Source organism: Hylobates moloch, unplaced genomic scaffold (assembly GCF_009828535.3).
Source record: "Hylobates moloch isolate HMO894 unplaced genomic scaffold, HMol_V3 SCAFFOLD_24, whole genome shotgun sequence".
Taxonomy (NCBI): Eukaryota; Metazoa; Chordata; class Mammalia; order Primates; family Hylobatidae; genus Hylobates; species Hylobates moloch.
Genome location: NW_026652299.1, coordinates 12,966,647 through 12,985,865, shown reverse-complemented (window position 1 = coordinate 12,985,865; position 19,219 = coordinate 12,966,647). Strand labels below are relative to the sequence as shown.

General features: G+C 38.5%; 1 protein-coding gene across 1 annotated transcript in view; it reads right to left on the bottom strand.

Annotated features, from left to right (window-relative positions):
- NXPH2 (neurexophilin 2) overlaps positions 1-17,281 on the bottom strand; it is a 103,505-nt gene extending 86,224 nt beyond the window's left edge. Inside the window, exon 1 of the mRNA XM_032145920.2 lies at positions 17,082-17,281. Within this exon, the coding sequence (XP_032001811.1) occupies positions 17,082-17,132 (51 nt within the window). The 5' untranslated portion in view covers positions 17,133-17,281. The remainder of the gene's footprint in view (positions 1-17,081) is intronic.
- Between the last annotated feature and the right edge of the window lie 1,938 nt (positions 17,282-19,219).

The window sequence follows — 19,219 nt, the reverse complement described above, 5'->3', positions numbered from 1 at the left end:
AAAGACAGTAAATTAAGCTATACTAAGAAAGTGTCCTTAGCATATAAATATCAGCAAATTAAACCTATAACCTCATCAGAAAAATCATAAATCAATGAAGTAAGGAGATCAATGGAGGAAAGCACTAAAATATCAGAATAAACACAAAATCAGAAATTTTGATCATAAATTTTAAATTATTGACTGCATAAATCCTTATTTTCATAATATTTTTCTATCAAAGAACTGAATTTAAACTTTAGAAATAATATTTTCCTATATTAATTAATTATTCCTCTAATTATAAAAATACATTTAAAAAATACTGCATAGCATATTGTAGTAGAAACAAGTGAGTCTGTAATAAATATTATAAAGTCTTAAAATGTGGATGTTGTTGACTGAATATCAAACTTTTGTAGCAGTATGTATTTACTTCCAAAGGGCAAACAATGGAATCAACCAGTTCTCTGGCTACTGAGCATATCCTTTCTTTGTCCTAGTAGAGAAAACAGTTAAGCTTGAGAGAATCAGGTAGAGAAAGTAACAGTCTATTTTATACAGTGCTTTAACTTAAGTGTAGAAGTCTTGTTCCAAAGGATCTTTATGACCACACTATAAGGAAAGGAAATAAACTCAGAGCTTCAAAACAAAGGGCCTTCGGGCACACTTTGAAGGAAATCAGTGACACTGAACCAGCAGACTAAGGGATTAGATGGAATATGCCACCCCAAAGTTTTTCCCTGCAATCTGTTACAGGTAGTTTTCCAGGGGCTCTGAAGCATAACCTGTCAAGGGAGTTACTGAGTGATTTCTCTCAATAGTTCATTCATTCATCCATTCAAGCATTTGTCTGATGCTTACTATAAGGATGGCTGTGATATTGCAGAAACTGACATCCACATTCTTTGTGTTCGTAGATTTCACTTGAGCTAAGTGAAATACACAAAGATGTGCACCCACAACTACAATACCATGAGATAAATGCTACAGTGGAGTTATGCACTCAGTGTGCAGCAGACCACAGAGAAACACTTAACATACCTTTGGGGAAAGGTCTGCAAATGCTGGAAAACTCTCTCATGACCTAAGGCATTCCCCTTCCTGAGTCACTGGCAGTCTTTCCCTTTGTGCTGGCTTATATTCCACCCTCCAAAAGAATCATGAACTCACAAAGCCAAAGGATACTTAAGAGAAAATCTGATCCAGGGGTCTCCAAACCTGGCTGGGCCCCAGTATCACCTGGTGCTTTGGTTCCAGTCCAGAGACACTGATGTAGCATGCCTAAATGTTCTGAAAATGCTTTCTTGCTACGGCTGTTGTAGCTGGCCCATGCACCAGCATTTGGGAATCACTGAATCCAATCATCTCAATTTGCAGAAGGAAGAATTTAGAGGAAATTAACATCCACAGAATTAAAATGACTTCAGCAAATTAGTGTTGTAGGCACATTAGGACAGCAATGGTGAAACACCTGGCAAAGGAATTTTTAGTGCAAATATTTTCAAAAAATATTCCCAAGGCTTCTGATATAAATCATATCTAATAGGACTCTCTGTCTCTATTTATCTATCTATCTATCATCTATCTATCCATCCATCTATCTGTCTATCTATGATGGTCACAAATTATATAAGTGGTAAGAAAACTTCAAGAAAATGAAGTTTAGTAAAGGTACTTGTTGCAATGAGCTAGAGATTAGCTTTGCTCTTCCCAGTAAGAAAGTTATAAATGAAAACACTGAATTGAAACTCTCATTCTTAAAAACACCTGATTTATCAGGAAGAAATAATTTGCCCCTAAAAATATTTTCTAAAGAAAAGCTTAGCATAGTGCCATGACTACTGTAGACACTTAAACTATTGAGTGGATGAATAAAAACATGAATGCAAGTATTAACAGAAAATGTTTTTCTATGGCCATTTCCTACATTAACCTTTGATAGAAGCTAAGAATACATTGGTAAAGAAGAGCTTGACTTACTTAGGGATGTGTACGGAGAATGGTAGTAGCATAATTAGGTCTATAACTTTCAAGGCAAAGACAAACAAATAAGAAAAGCTGCCTTTTGTGTAGTGAGAAAGTTCAGTAAGAGAGTGTTACTTGTGTGCCTGCATGTGTATATGTATAAAGACAGGCACAGGAATGTGCTGGCCTGTGCAGGGTACTCCAATACACTCACTGTGAAGGGTACAGAAGCCTATGTGCAGGTTCATTCTCCATATATATAAAGGGATAGAGCAGCAGCCCAACTGTGTTCCACTGTGGTTCCCAGACATGATCACAATAAGGTCAATATTTATGCATAGTTAAAATTTTGTGAAAATATATTTCAAATTTTAACACCACCAGGGATTCCGTTTATGTTTCTATTACCATGTTTATCTCTGGAGGTTAACATGCAACTCTCATAGGGTATCTTCATAGATACATTTTTTAAAAACTAAGAATTGCCTTAAAGGAAAAACTTAACTAAAAATGCATTCCAATATAGAAGAAAATGATTCATGCCATTTATAAAAATAGAGTAACTCACAGTTTACATTTCAGTAAACTTGAAAATCTCCAAATTTTCAATAAAAAGGAAATGCAGCCTAGCTCGTAAGAGTAGAATGTAATAGCTGTAAGCTGCTTTTTATCTCAAAAACATTGAATCAAATTTTACACTTAGAACCACTGCACTCGTTTTCATATCAAAAATATAATCTGGGTTTGTGATAAACTCTTTGAAGAGTGGAATCCTACTATATTTTAATTGTAACAAATTTGCATGTCAAGTGTGATGAACTTCACGTTTTTATTAACCAACCAATATTTGTGATTGCCAATCTCAGTTTTATTTGCTGTCTTCTACAAAGTAATTTTTCTCTCATTACTTCATTTTAAAATATGGAAATTAGAAGGCTTTACTAAAACTTTCAGAGCCAGCCCTAACAACTGGTAATATCTGAACCTGACACAAAACGAAATGTGTGACAGTGTGTGGTAGGAAAGGAAATCTTGTCCAGGCAAGGAATATCAGGGGGAACATCCATCATTTATTACCCTCAAAAAGGAAAATTTGTCCAACAGAGATGTGTGCACTGGGCACGGTGCCTGACAGAGTTGGCACTCAAAGATATTGGTTGAATTGAACTGAACCAAAGGAAATTTGTCTGAATTAGAAAAACTAAAATGTTAAGAAAGAAACTAGGTCTAAGCAAAATGCTGACCCCCTTCCTAACATTTCAAAGACAAAGCATTTATTTGAGAGAGGCTGAAGTGGTCACTTGGTTCAGCTTCTCGCATAGCCAGAAATCACCTATGGCAGGTTTCTCACCCACTCCACGTCTCAATTGGGCTGTTTTTGCTCCCCAGGGGACATTTGTCAATGTCTGGAGACCTTTTTTGGTTGTACAAGTGGGAGAAGGTGCCACTCGCATCTGGGTAGGAGCCAGATGTGTTATTAAGCATCCTAGAATGCGCAGGATGGCTCCCAACAACAATAAACTATTTGGCTCAAAATGACAACAGTTCTGAGGTTGATACACCCTGCCCTACAGCATGATCCAGCAGATGGCCTCTGCTTTCCCACTTTCAGAAGTCAACTCATGGCCACAGGAGCATGATTTTACCACTGCTGGACAGCTCTCCCTGCTGAAAAGACCACTTTCATTTTGAAATTTATGGAGTAATAAACATTTATCAAAAGCACTATGGAAAAAGAAGCATATTTTGAGGTCAAACAACACAAAATATATATTAAGGTCAAAATGCTTTTTCCATATGCTAATTTTAAATTTAATTTTAATTTATTTAAATTGTAGAAGAAATGAAAGCACAAAGTAAACAAAGATGCATGCTGGATTTTTGTTGATTGTATTATTTTTAATTCTTCCAGTATTTGGTAACTTTTAAGGCTTTGTGTCTATTTCTTAATTTATTAACATTAGACGGCTTCTATTAACTTCTTACTATGTAAGATAAGGAACCTGGCATGCTTGCCCACTTTTACCTCTTGTGTTCCCTTCACCTCCAAATTTTTATCATTTTAGTTCATCAATATTTGTTATATTATACTCTGTTCTTAAGCAACATCTAAATCATTCATGCTTTGAATATAAATCCAATTCAAAAACAGCAAACTAATAAATAGCACTTATAAAGCTGATATAACTTCACTGGAACCCCCTACAGAGTCACTGTGTGGCCTGACCACAGAAGGAAATGGAACCCCGTGCTTTCCCAGGACCAGAGACTGAGTCACATTCAGACTAGAGTGCAACTGAGTGCCTCATCATCCCTTTGATCTATCTCTCTCTTGCTTTGCAGCACCTCTTTGAGGATTTCCCCAAATGGAGAGAGCAGTAGCTCCCCTGAGGCCCTTGCATGCCCCAAATACCATATTTTATTTTAAGTTCTGAGATACATGTGCAGAACACGCAGGTTTTTACATAGGTGTACATGTGCCATGGTGGTTTGCTGCACTTAATCATTTTTACCTTCTCTAATTTTTTCCTCTTCTGTCCTTCGTATTTGATTATTTGGCTATTGATTCAATATCTCCTACCCTACAAACTGTAAAGATATCATTTTGTTGTTAATAAGATATAATGTTTTTTTCCTAAGTAATCTATCTTGTTTTTCTGAAAGCTTTTAGAATTTTCAGATTTTTCATTTGAGTGTGGAAATTTCACCAGTTTGTTATTTTTAAGTCAGGCTATTCAACACTGTGTCTTTGACCATGTCCTTCCTCTCATTGCCTCTGTCCTCTTTTACTGGAGCTCTTCATTGGATTTTCTGGATTTATCCTCCGTGTCTCTTCACACTTCTCTCATATTTTCCATTTTGGTCTTTTTGCTCTCTTCCATGGGAGATTTCCATGGCTGTACCTTGTAGTTCACCAGTATGCTCTTTATTATCTCTATTATTTTCAGCCTTCCCCTTAACTTTTTATTTTGTCAGCTATAAATTTCATTTCTAATAATTATTTATTGTTCCCCAGTTGATATTTCTTAATAGCAACCTGTTTTTATTTTCAGGATACAATAGCTTTTTGACTCTCTGAGAATACTAATTGGGCATTTTAAAAATTATAATTAGTTCCTTGTATTATTGCTTGCCTCCAAGGTAAGTTGTTCTGTTTTCTCTCTGTCCTCTTTTTCCTGACGATTTCTCTTAAGTGTCCGGTGATCTCTGGTTATCTATGACTATTTATGAGTGGAGATCATGTGGATTAATGCGAACAGCTGGAATGGGTCTTCTCTGCAGTTGTCTGGGTCTCTTTCTCTAATAGAGTTCCTTCTTTAGTGACAGTGCTAATCACAAGTTTTCTAATGGGAGCATCTAGTGTGGATTCCCTAGGATATGCAGAACTGTTCATCAAAGTGCCCTGCCCTTCTCAAGCTAAGGTGTATGACCCAAGCCAACCAGACTTTCTTAACCAGAACATAGCATCTTAAATGAAGTGAAGCAAGGATTGTAGAGACAGGGAAAAAATGGCTGACATTTATTCATTATCTTGGCTAATTGACAATTTCCTGACACACAAACTCTGGATTCTGTTCTAGACATGCCTGGTTCATACCCTTTCTGTGAGCTGCCCCATTTTAATAATTTCTTCTCTGCTTAAGTTAGTCAGAATCAGTTTCTGTTGCTTGTGCACAAAGACCCTAAGTTAATATAGATGGAAAGGAAACTGACATTTGTTAAGCTAATGTTACAGGCCAGGTATTTTACATTTTTTGTAAGTAATCAGCAAAACCCTCTGAGATAGCTATAACTACCATTATTTTATAAGGAAAGAAACTGAGATTTAGTAAATTTATTAGCTTGTCCAAGATGCCAGAGGAAGCACCAGAATCCAAGTCAGTCTGACATCAAAACCTACGCTTTTCCCTCCACACTGAAATATTCATGGAGCATTGAACATACAGGCCCCGCCACAGTTAAGAGTATGTGATAAATATTGGAGGAGAGATTTAAGGCGGGGAAAGCCAGGAAGAAGAATTTAGACTCACTGTGCTCAGAAAAAGAGAATTGCAATCTCACTCTTAATAGTGTAGTGGTATAGTAAATCAAAGGAGAATTTAAGAAAGATGATTCTGTGATATGTGGGATGAATTAAAAAGGCTCATGTTGGAATAAGATAAACCAGTGAGGAGGCTGTGATAGTGATGACATGGCTGGGGATGGAGAGGAAGAGTGTTTACAATGGGATTTGGAAGGAAATTTCATAGGATTGTGTGACTGAATGGTTATTATAGGGGATGAGGAAAGATGAGCCAAAAATGACTACAAGATTTCCAGTTGCAATGAAGGAAGCTGAAAGAATGCATGCATTTGCATTTGCTTCCCTCCAAAAATCCCAGTGAAATGAACTAGAAATGCAAAAACAAGAATAAATGCATAAGGGTGCTAGAAAGAGAAAAGGATGCCAAAAGAGTCCATAAAATCAGAATCCCCAGAAGACAAAAAGAAGAGTAAATCAAAATAATGGAAAAGCCAAGCATGCTGAGCAGCCTGTAACCAAACAAAGGCAAAGGAGAACCACACCTGGGAAGGACACTGAAGGTTTTTCCCCATGTGCACCCAATTCCCACCACCCAGCTTAGTGCAGCAGGACTTGGGCGCGAAGCAGGCACCAAGGCAGCTACCAGGAGGCTCCCTTGAGCACAAAGCTGGTGGGGTTTTGGATGCTCATCCCTTACCCTGAGGCTCCATTCAGTTTGGACCTCTTAGTAACTTACCTATGAAATTTGACCCTGAAGTCTTCTATTTATGCTGCTAAACATAGAAAGAAAATGAAGGCACTCCCCTAGCTACCATTCTTACAAAACAATTAATATAATACAAACTTGAAGGCAAAACGGGGTGCAAATTCACAGTATGCAGTAAGTTTTTAAAAATTAAGGTAACAGTATATATAATTTTGTGTGAAACAAATTTAAGGATACACAAACATGCACAATTTTAAAGTTAATAAAAGGGATTCAATAAGGGTTGGTTGAGGAAAAGACCTGAGTGGTAAGTAGTCATAAAGGAAATAAAAAGTTTATAAAAGACTTCTTTTCCCAAAACAAAAAGGCCCAAATGGATTAGAATGATTCCCAACAAACTGCCAAAGAAAAAGCAATTCTCAAATATTTTAACTCTTCCCAGAAGTGAGGGGGAAAATATAGAAGTCTTTTTAATTCTAATCCCACCACAATCGTTATACAAAAATCTGGCATGTTTCACTTTAGTTATATTTCATTTATGAATATAGCCAGCGTTTCTAAATAAAATGCTAAAAACACATACATAAAATCAAAATAAAAATTAACAAATAATAAACTTCATACTTAGTAAAGTCTACGTTAAAGTTGGAAACATGAGAACATGCTTAATTTCAGAATTATTCAATAATATTTTGAAGATTCTATACAGTTCGCTAGGAGAATAAATTTTAATATGAGACATAATGTTCAATAAAAAGAGTCAAATATAAGATTATTTGCAGGTGATATGATTGTCTAGACATAAAATCCAGGGTAATCAAATAAAAAATATTACAACTAATAATCAAGTTCAGAAATAGAACAGATACAAACATAAATATACAAAAATAAATAGTTTTCCTTACATTCCAGCAAAAACTAATTTTAAAATGTCAGCCATAAAAAAGATAACCATAACAACCTCATAAGGTATAAAATATTCAGGAATAATAAAGAACAATTGTGCGTGAACAATATTAAAAAGAAACTATAAAATTTAAAGGCTGTAAAAAACTGAAACATAGGAAATTATTTAAAAAGGCAATTCACAAAATAAGAAATACAAATGGTTATTAAATGTGAAAACATGCTTTATATTCCTAATAAGTAATACAGTATACAATACATGTTAAAAACAATGAAGTACTTTCCCTTAATAGATTGCCAAAAATATTTTTAAAAATACCAATATTCAGGTAGCATGATACAGGCATGCACATACAATGTAATACCTTATATTGGCACAATCATTTCGGAAAACATTTATAATTATCAAAATTCAATATATACATTCTCAATATTGAACCAACATTTTCAATCCTAGGAATTTGTGTTACAGGTATACTTACAACTATATTAAAGAATTCAAAACAATTTAAATATTAATTAGAAACTGATAGAATATATTATGGCATATCAATGCCATGAAATACTGTGAATCTTTAAAAATATAAGTTGCTCTATCAAAGTAGCCAAAATATACTATTGCATGAAAAAAGCTTATTATGGAACATGGTACCGTGCATGATATACTTATTACAAAAGCATACATATCTATAATACCTGGAAAGACATAAATTAAACTATTAATAATGCCCTGAGTATAAGGTATGAGGTGGCAGAAAGCAGGCAGGGGTGAGAATGGCTACTTAAAGAAATTCTGAGTATTACTAAAAAAAAAAAAATTAAACAGAAATCTTAGGTGGAGTTCCCCAGAAGAACAGGCTGAAGCTAGTATTTGAGGGCTATTGATTTAAAACAGAAGCACTTCCGGGGAAGCCTGCTAAGGGAGCACGGCAGCTGGTGAGAGAATGGGAAAAACGTCATGGAAGTGCGTGATCTCAGGCAAAGTCTTGAGGAGGATAGCTTCAGCCTGCTTCTGCAGGGATGACCCAGATTATCTGTTTCACCTCAGTTATACCTGGGAGCTGTCCAGAGTCGGGGCAAGGGAGCTGGGCTTTCATATTCTGACATCTGTCAGTCATTAGTCAAGAGCTTTCCAGGGGAAGTGAATGGCACCTGTGGCTCTGAATGCATTCTGGCAAAGTGCCTCCCCAAAAGAAATCTGGGTGGAGAACCAATAACATCCACTACAATATTACTTTTATAATAAAATACATATTTTCATTAAAAGAAAGAAAAAGAGAGCAAAAGCCATGTGCTACTAGTAAAGTAAAATTACATATTAATGCTCTCAAATACTACCCAAGTCTGGGCTAGACAGGTTCCCACACCCACCTGCTTGTCCTCATATTCCTACCTGTCCACTAGAAAACCAGGGTTTAGCATCCCGTGAACCCACACTTTCTCTCTCCTTTTTATCTTTTCCATCTGGAGTGGTATAGGTGAGATCCTGAGAAGTTAGAGGAACTCTCAAAACTTCTGCTGATCCTAACTGGAGCCACATTACTTGGCTACTAACTTAACATGAAAACGGCATTAAAGCTGAGACCCTTGGCAACTAGGCTCCATGAGGTTAAATTCTATTTATTTATTTATTTATTTAGAGACAGAGTTCCACTCTTGTTGCCCAAGCTGGAGTGCAATGGCACGATCTTGGCTCAACGCAACCTCTGCCTCTTGGGTTCAAGCAATTCTCCTGCCTCAGCCTCCCAAGTAGCTGGGATTACAGGCATGCGCCACCATGCCCGGCTAATTTTGTATTTTTTAGTAGAGACGGGGTTTCTCCATGTTGGTCAGGCTGGTCTCGAACTCCCGACCTCAGGTGATCTGCCCACCTCGACATCTCAAAGTGCTGCGATTACAGGGGTGAGCCACCGCGCCCAGCCCATGAGGTTAAATTCTAAATAGAACTCCAGATTAAAGAAACGCCCCAAGAATTCATTTGTTTTATTCAACTTGTTTGACTTTATGGCAAAGCTAAGATGAATGAGTTGAGGTTTCTAGCTCAGTGGTCACTGAGCAGAGTGGGATGTTTCCTAGAAATGTCCCTCAAATCCATCATCTGGGTGTCAGTGATGAGTACCTAGAAAGATAGCACTCATCATCAAAGTGGACGATTCAAGTTTACAATCTGTGCAGTCTACAGTCTGTCTCTGAAACCTGTGGTGTGCTTTTGTTGCTTCACCTGTAAAATGGATGCAATAACTATCGCTCTACTTACTTTTCAGAGCTGATGCACAGATTAACCATGAAAGAATTTTGCAAACCATGTAGTGCTTTACAACCTGTCACTTGTCTCAGCACAAAGGCTCCAAACATTAAAAATGGGATGGTGGTGACTTCAAGATCCAAATCCATGAACGTTGGAATGCACTTGTTCAGGACAGACATGTGTGGCCTTGCACATATTGAGTGTGAGTTAACAGTAAAACATCCAAGTAAAGCAGAACAGTAGATTATGGAGACACCGGCTTGGAGCCTGAGCAACAGGGTAGGAACTGAGATACAAGTTGGAGAGTCAGCAACACAGGAGCAACATGTAAATTCGAGACTATGGAAAACACGCTTTTGAAAACTTCATATTTTTTTCCATTTCCATAGCCATATTCCTCAAGTCAATCCCAATCATCTCCTGTTTGAACTATCCAAGTGCAAAACTTCATTAATACATATTCCTGTTATCATTACTACAAAATGTTAAATGATGCTTTACGGTCCCTAGTCATTTATTGTATGCCTTATCCATTGAAAAGATCATACAGATTTTCATACTAAACCGCTTTCAGTAGTTGTCTACACACACAAATGCGGAATGGAATTTGGGAATAGAAATCACATGTGTTTTTAAAAGCCATACTACATACGTGTTCTTTCCCTTTGAATAATATACATGATTTCTTAAATTACTGCTTTGGGTGAATAAATATACCTGCTATATAACTCAAATTGATGAGATTTAAAAATTATCATTATATATGATAAAGCTTGAAAATCATAATCTTGCATATTCTTGCATGAAAAGACTTACACAATTTATGTAAATTTTGTTTTTAATGACCTTAGAATCACTTTATGTGGCAAAAAAGCAGCAATATCTCAAAGTCAAGTTTCATTTGTAGAGTCATTTGCGTGTTTACAGTTGGATTGAATCCCAGGACTGGTTAGTCTTTCTGTTTCACTTGGATTTTCTCCTAAGGTTAGGACCATTGGCAATTTTCTCCATCTTTGGTAGGTCTCACATGCCAGTTTTTTGTTTGTTTTATTTTTAGAATTTTGTAACATTTACAAGTGAACTCCTGAAACTATTGCAGTTAGTTAAAAGCATTTCTGATTTAAATAGACTGTATTCTATTCAGGCATACAAAAGTCACTTGCTAGTTTTCTGGCTGAAGAACAGTATTAATCTGTAATGTTGTTTATCTTAATAATTAGAATTTAACTGAGAGTCAATTTTCCATTTATTTAAATTGATGCAATGACTAGACGTTAGTTTACAATTTAAAATGGTACGGGGGGAGAAAATCCCTGAATGCACCATTTTAATTTAACTTTTTATTGATTTTGCTGATTATATTTTAAATAAGTGCTCATCAATTCTCTGCCTAGTTTTACTAAATTTTCCTTTTCCACAAGCACAGATCTAGTAATCTGTCTTGCAGTGTTTTAAATCTACTTCTAAGTGTATATACATCACTTGTGATGTGGTTAACAGCATAAAATACATGTGAAATTTATATTTAAAACAATTACATTTATATGTAACATATATGTACAGTAACTACAGATGTAAATCATATGAAGAAAAATTCAGAACCCCTGTAACAATATATTTAAAAGGAGATATGTTAAAAACAAATTTTTATCTACTTTGTCATTAATTACTTCATTTTATAGATGAAAGGTCCCAGGATATTAAACGAACTGCCCAAGACACATACACACTCACAGGTGCACACGTGCACACATACACACACACACACACACTTGGACCAGCTCTATTTTGCTGACTGCTATGTTCTCACTGCTTGCTCTAGTCTCAGTGTAAAGTCTGGATCAAAACAGATAGTGAACAAATATTTGTTGAATGTTCGACTTACTCAGAAATAGACTCCAAGTCTTTTGACATGAAATTCATTGTTCTTTCCAAAACATGAATGGAAACATTTAAAATATCCTTCTCTATCTTCTAGTCTTACTGGGAGAATAGAATGTGATAATTGTGTGAAAGAAACTTAAAATTATGTAAGTGTATGGAAATCTAAGTCAGCCTTATTATCATTATAGTTTAAGTTTATAAAATGTCTCACTTCTCTTACCATTTAAGAAAGGAAAAATTAACTAGAATGGCAATTTCGTATACGTGCTGCTGAAGTGAGCACAAGAATGGCAATTTTAGATACAACTCTTTGATCTTTGTGAATGATCTGACTAGGAAAAAGAAAAATATTTCCTACCGCATTTGGGTTTAAATAATGGAAATTTCATTTTTAATGGTAATTCTATAAGGAAAGATAATTCCTTATTATATACCAATCTTACAGCATAATGAACCAAACACTTGTTTGAGAGTTTTAATCTAGATTTTCATAAGTTAAAAAATAACATAAAATAGAAGTTTTCAGTCAATCACATCTTAAAATTCTTTAATATGAAAATCTATACCACAACTTATACTGTAAATTGCTTTAGATTCCTTTTTTATTTAGCATGATTTTGAAATAAAGAATAGAGTTGTCATCAATACCATTAATCAAATCACAACTAATAAAAAATGCATTAGTAAATAAAGACTTATAAAAGGGCACCTGATTTTGGCATAATTAAAAATACTTATGAAGAAATAGTGTTAGAAAATCTTACGGCAGTACAATATATATGCTAACTGGGAAACGTTTATCTAAAATCATTTAAACATATCCCAACTTAAATTATAACCATTGTGGAAGTCAAAACCATAGCACTGTGCCTGCTAATTTAGTTACAAAGTCAATAATACAGAAATTAGTTTGTTAAATCACCATCCTGCATACTATAAGGGTACCTAGAGAGTAACCTCACATGGGGAGCACTCAAAATCATTTGGACCAATATTTTAAAGCCGTTTTGAAATAATTTACTTCCAAATCAAGATATTAAATGCCAGCTTCTAACCAGCAATAATGCTTATGGCTAAGATAGAAATGAGATTCTTTATAGAAACGCTGACACAGCCTTAACTGTAAGCACTTGAGTGTGCAGCTATAATTCTTTTTTCAAATCTTTCCCAGTAAAGCTTCAGGTAAAAGAGTCCGCAGAATATGTAAACAGTAAGAGACATTCTAGAGCTTTTACAAAATCACAAACCTGTGACACATTTATGTTCATCTTTGATTGCTACCACTAAACGACTAAATCATTCAAGGTGTATTGATTAGGTCTTTAATAGATAAAACGTGGGCAATGTCTTATATAAACCAATATTTCTTAATACATTTGATTGGCAAGAACTACACATTTTAAGCTGACAATGGAAACCTCTAAAAGATTTTTCAAAAAAGCTTTCTGCCTTATTTAGCATTCCAATTATTAATCAAAAACAATAAAAAAGAAAAAATTACGAAAAAATATAGAACAAAGATTAAGAAAGCTTTTCTTTTCCATTCGGAAACTAAACAATAAAATAATTTCCCAAGCAGTCAGTTTTCTGTCTGGAAGGCATTTAAAACTGGACCAGATAACGTAATATCAGAATAAACCAAGGGAATACAACTTGTACTGGGAAGTGGGTGGCTGAAACCAAGCATTTAATTGTCTAATCTTAATTTTCATTTTTTAAAATGTCTAAACTAATGATGCTTATAATGAGGAGTTACTTTTAATGCACAGCCAACTCTAAGTCATAACAATGATATAGTGGTGTTTCTTTTTTCCTCCACATTGTCATATAGCCAACAGAGGACTATTCATCCGGCACTGGAAAATACTATTTTGATGTTTACTGATCAAGGCTGTATGAGGAAAATTGTCATTTTTGAATGGAAGATAGTAAAGAGTTGTTAATTCTTGTAAGTACAGAAGAAGAAATAAATAGAATCATCAGACTAAACAAATATTAAAATTATTAGTTTTAATGTAAGTACCCTTAATAAATTATGTGATACTAAAAGGATGAACCTAAAATTTTACCATCTTTCATCACAAGGATCTGATTTTATAGGATTCTAAAAATTTGCCAACTTACATTGCTTTTAACTAATATTTTATTTTGTAAACTCAGCGTTGTATCACAGTAAAACAAGTTGAAATGTGTAAGAAACTGATTTTTTAAATCAGCCCTAAATTTTATCTTAAACATTAGCTAATCATTCATTTAAATTAAAATTTATTCTTTTTATAATCTTCTTTTTACTTAAAGGCAAAAAATCACACTTATTACCAGTTACAAATCATCATGCAAATCTGTAAACAGTTGACATCTGGTGAAGTCTTTACCTTGCATCATGATGAAACAACACTCATTTTGTTATAATATTCATTTCAAATGCTAATTTTTTCTTCATTAGATGGCAGAAAAGATATAACATGCTCTTAATATTCTTTATAAGAGTATGTTGCTGAATAAGAATTTTTAAAACAGGAATACGTTCAAGATGGATATTTAAATCTTGCAAATAGTAATCCCATTAATTAGCTATAGCAACCTGTCTGTTAAAAGCACTATACACAGGCCAGGAAAATTGGGCAAGGACAGGTGAGAGACATACATTCTTCCTAGGCTACCTGCAGTATTTATCAATTCCGCTTACTGTTTTCTTAGAAGTTTTAAATATCACATAAACAGGTAAAAAAATTCTAGTTATTGTGACTGTATTATATATATGTGTATATTATATATGTTGTATATAACCATAGTTAGTGACTTATTTGGCCTCAACTCCCTGTGACTGCTTTCAGAAACAAACACGTAATTTTCATATCACTAAATGTTCAATATGCCCAAATGAATATATTGTTCTTTTAAAATATTTAACATTTTTAAAAAGTATGTTCTTCAGGCTGGCAGTGCAGATAGAAAAGTAAAATCCAATTTCGACAATAAGGTAACTTCACTCGTCCCTCACCAAAAAATTTAAAAAACAAAAAAAAGCCTTATGTCAGCAAAAGGCAGATTTTTTTAGTACATATGGTTCCTAGAAAAGTAAAAGACTAGTTTCACATCTAGAAAACATTTTATCCCCTTGCTGTTAGGATTTAACAAAGAAGTTCAATATCAGCTGAAAAAGGTAGAACAAAACTATGAGCCATCCAAATGAGCAAATCATGATCTGTCCTTTTTGAGACCTACTGGAGTGGGGCATATGGTGGGACTGGGGAATATTTCAGTTTAGATCTGCTCAGCCACTCTGTTTTCCCTTCACATTCTAACCCCCTTGTGTTATAAGGCTGGCAACAGCTCTAAGAATGTGGAAAATGTAAACAGCCTTTTATTGTCCAAAGGGATGGCAGCGTAAGGAATGTGTGCTTATCAACAGGGCTGCAGCTCCCCACCTCACTTACCATGATAAAGTGCTCCAGGAGAAAAACATTACAACCCAAGCACAATCCCAAAATGGATTAGAATTTGACATAAGCTTTTTTAAAAGCGAATCAATCAATCCATGCTGTAATATTAGAATCTAGCTCTTAAGGAGAGCATATAATCCCTGCAAGATGTATTTCCTATTCCTTATTGACTATGGTGGTGTGGAAAAAAAAAATCTAACATTTCCAATATAGTAGCTGGGAGGAGAACTTTTCCCCGACACATGCCCAAATATATTTTCTCATCTTTAAGAGCCTATCACAGTGCTTACGGAGCAGATACACAGTTCATGTTTATTAAATGTAAAATTAATGAACTAAGATTCGTGAAGATATTCTGAAGACCCCACATAAATACCTGATTTCCCCAGGCTTTTCCTTACACACACCATACAAATGCTGCTTTGTTAGATCACCTTTTATTAGAATCCAGGCTAAAAAATTTTAAAGCAAGGGATACTAAAGATGAATGTGGCATATATTTTGGATTCATAATGCCTAAGATGTGAAATGTATTTTAACATGGAGTATTGTAGATAGCCAGTATGTGATGGCTCATTCAAGGATATTTGGGCATATCATTGCATTTTCTTCTTGATGCCATTGAAGAATTTCTGAGTTAACGCTGTGCAGGTGAAGCTAATCTCCACCGTAACAAGCATGGACCACGGGCATCTCAGTGGTCTCTCCACCATTTACAGTTCGTTCCACCCTCAGAACTTGCAAAGTGCCTCTGCCTTAATAATATCATACATATCATAAACTTTCAAAGTTACTTGATTTTCCCCCTAATAGGAAAAGAAAGAGACAAAGAGAACGAGAGAGCGAGCGAGCGAGAGAGAAGAGATTGTCATCTTCTAAGTGCTTGGGCGAAGTCTTAAGTATGAGGACCAAAGAAACTATGGCATCAGGAGAAAGCCCTCTTAATAGCACACTAACAAGGCAAGAGCTAAGTGACCAGAAGAAATCCATCACATTGGCTGACCCAGCCAAAGCACTCCCCTTCCGTAATTTTACTTTAAAAGTTTCTTCTTGAAGGTCTTACTTTGGTTTTCCCTTAACTATAATTAGCCATGCATATAGAATATAGGCGTATATCAGGAGGAGGAGAGCGTGGCGCCTCGCGGGAAGAGCGAAGAGAGTGCCAACGCGAACCCCAAACCACATTTTAATATGTTTCTTATTCCTCAGCGCCCCGGAGCCACCCAGACCAGGCGGGAGAGGTCTCCCTGAAAAGACAGCTTCGAGATGCCCGAGAGGGGGCTCCTGCGCGAAGCTGGGCATGAAAGTTACATCTTGTGTCCCCAGCTGGCAGAAAGCCCCATCCCAGTCCCTAGCGCCAGAAGGAAAACGAAGAGAAATCCAAGCTGTCCCCCAAATCCGTGTTTTTGCCTAAGTTTTCCACCAGCAAGGCGCCACTACCTGGCTCTGAGAACGAGGATGCATGCACTATGCTGTGCTTTGGAAGAAGTGTCTGTGTGCATCTGGGCAAAACACCACGTGAAAAATAAACACCACCAAGCCTCTCAAACTGTGAACTGGAGGAAGGTCTTTCTGCCCCTTCTCGTCCTATCAATTTACCTTCCATCCTCTCCTTGACCGCTTATCAATAAACCGCTTCCTTCTCCCGGACCTACTTCCCGGCCACCTTCTGCCTACTTTACCTCAGCGCTCAAGTCCCAACCCGTGCTAAGCCCCTCAGTCGCCTCTAGATCCCCTCTATTTCGTCCTTCAATTTTTCCCTTTCGACCTCTAAGGCAACCCAAAACTCCTTGCCCTCCGCGCGCGCCCAACCCCACTTCCCAAGCAGGCCCAGGCTGGGCTCCAAGTCAGCCGCCTGCGCGGTTTTCCCGCCGAAACGCGTCCCCGGCGCGCGGGGCGGCGCGCGGGCCGGGCACTCACCAGCTGCAGCAAGCCGGGGACCACCACGAGGGGCAGCGGCCGCAGGCGCATGGTGCCGGCTGGCGCGGCTTCTCACGAGCTGCGCGCCCTCGCCTGCCTCTCGCGCATCTCCACTTCGCGGGGCAGGACTGAGGACGCCGGGGACACAGCGCGGCGCTTCCCTCTCAGAATCCGAGCGCTGCGCCGTGCCGCGCAGCTCTGGCCGGGTGGGCGGGCAGGGAAGGGGGAGGGTGGGCGGACCAGAGGTGCCTCTCCCGGCCCCCCGCGCGCCCCTCCTCGGAGGGGGCCGGCAAAGAGCGTGCTGGGCCACCGGAGCTCCGGCACGCGGCGGGGGGCTTCAGTCGCGCCTTGGACTCTCCCGCTTGGCCGTGCTCGGGGTGAGCGCGGGGGGCGCCTGCGGGAGGGAGGCGGCGGCTCGGGCGCTTGGGTGATGGGTTCAGCGCGAGGCTGCTCTCCAGATCCGATCCCGCCGGGCGGATGCCTGGCCGAGCTGAGCACGCCTGGCCAGCCGGTGCCCCAGAGCCCCGAGAGGCCGGGTGCCTCCTCCCACCCCCGCCCAGCAGAAGGCCGGTCCGAGAGGCTCCACTGTGCCAAGCGCCCTGCCCACTGACTGGCTCTCGCTTTGGCTGGGGAGATTGGGGATGGGGGGAAGGAAGGGTTCTCCCTGGGTGGCTGCAAGAAGGAGTGCGCCCGCCTGGAGAGCGCCCAGAGAGTTTAGGAGGGGAAGGCGATTGCAGAGTCCTGGGGCGGGGCGTGGGGGCTGCGAACGGGAAAGGCTGGGGCGGGGAGGTGAGGCTGGAGCCCAGGACGCCCTGGGAGAGTGCCCTACTCTGCCGCAGCGCCAAGCTCGCAGAGCCGCGGGTAAGGGGTACAAATTGTGCCTGGTGCGGCTGGAAGGATTTCTGGGGTTGGGGAGTAATGGGGACCTCGAGGGACCAGGAGCAGAACTGTGAGAAATGGAGCTAGGTGATGTCCGGTTTACTCCGATTTGGGGATGGTATAGACAGCTAGGTGTCCTGAAGACAGAAGGAGTTGCTCCCAGACCTTCTGCCCGGGCTTTGGAGAAGCAGAATAAAGACAGGATACCCCACCGCAGCCTCCGACTTCAGAAATATTGGACAGGGGTATCTTTGAGGCCGGGCGAAGCTGCGAACATGATGCCTGTGAGCCTCGACCTCCGTGTTAACAACTCTCCATTGGAGAGATCCTTAACCTTTTACTATCTTTGTGCTGGACACTACAGTGGAAAAATCAAAGGCAATGGGGCTCACAGACCTGCACTGTTTTTACGGTAGATCAGAGTTGAGGCGTCATTCGTCACTCCTTTATGGAATAGGTGGGAAACCTAAGGTCCAGAGAGATACATTCACTTCTCCAAGGATGAGACTTTAGGCAGTTGCTCCGACAGAATACGCAAGGCGAGAATGCTTCTTACATCTAGAAACGCAAAGCTCTTAGAGAAGAAAACCATGTTGAAGCAAGGGAGTAGAATTGTAATTGATTTCTAGGCTTTAAAAAATAAAACACAACAAAAAGCACAGATTGGGTTGTAATTTTTGGACAAAAAAAAAGTTTCCTTCTCCTCTGCTTACCACCCCCACCCCAAAATAGAAATGAAGGAGGGTTGTTAAATCTTAGCGGTTGAAGCAGAGCAGCCTTGGTCCTAGGTTTCAAAGGCAGGAGGACTGCTTTGACTAGGGCAAAGTCCTACTATTCCTTTCACTGAGTGTGCCAAGATTGTGCAGATGGGGAGAGAGGCTATTCCAGAGTGTTCTGGGATCCCAGTGTGAATTGGAGAGTGTGTTGTCCTTGAGCCTGCAGGTAGGGTATCTTTCCAGTGCAACTCCATTTCCTGTAGCGAGGGAGAGTGGCAAGCAGGGGGCATGCATCCTCCCTAAACCCTTGCTAAGCCTGACTGGGGGTTCCATGGCAAAGGATGCACCAGCTCTATCCCATTTCTGCTTGATCTCAGACTCTCCTTTTGCCTTGCAACAGACTCAAAAACAAAACCACTATTTGCATATCCAAATCTATATCTCACCCATTCCACTCCTCATTCCTACAAAAATTCCCTCTTTACCAAGGCTTAGAGCCCTGTTCTACCAGTTCTAGTAAATTATTCTGTCCTAAAAGCACAA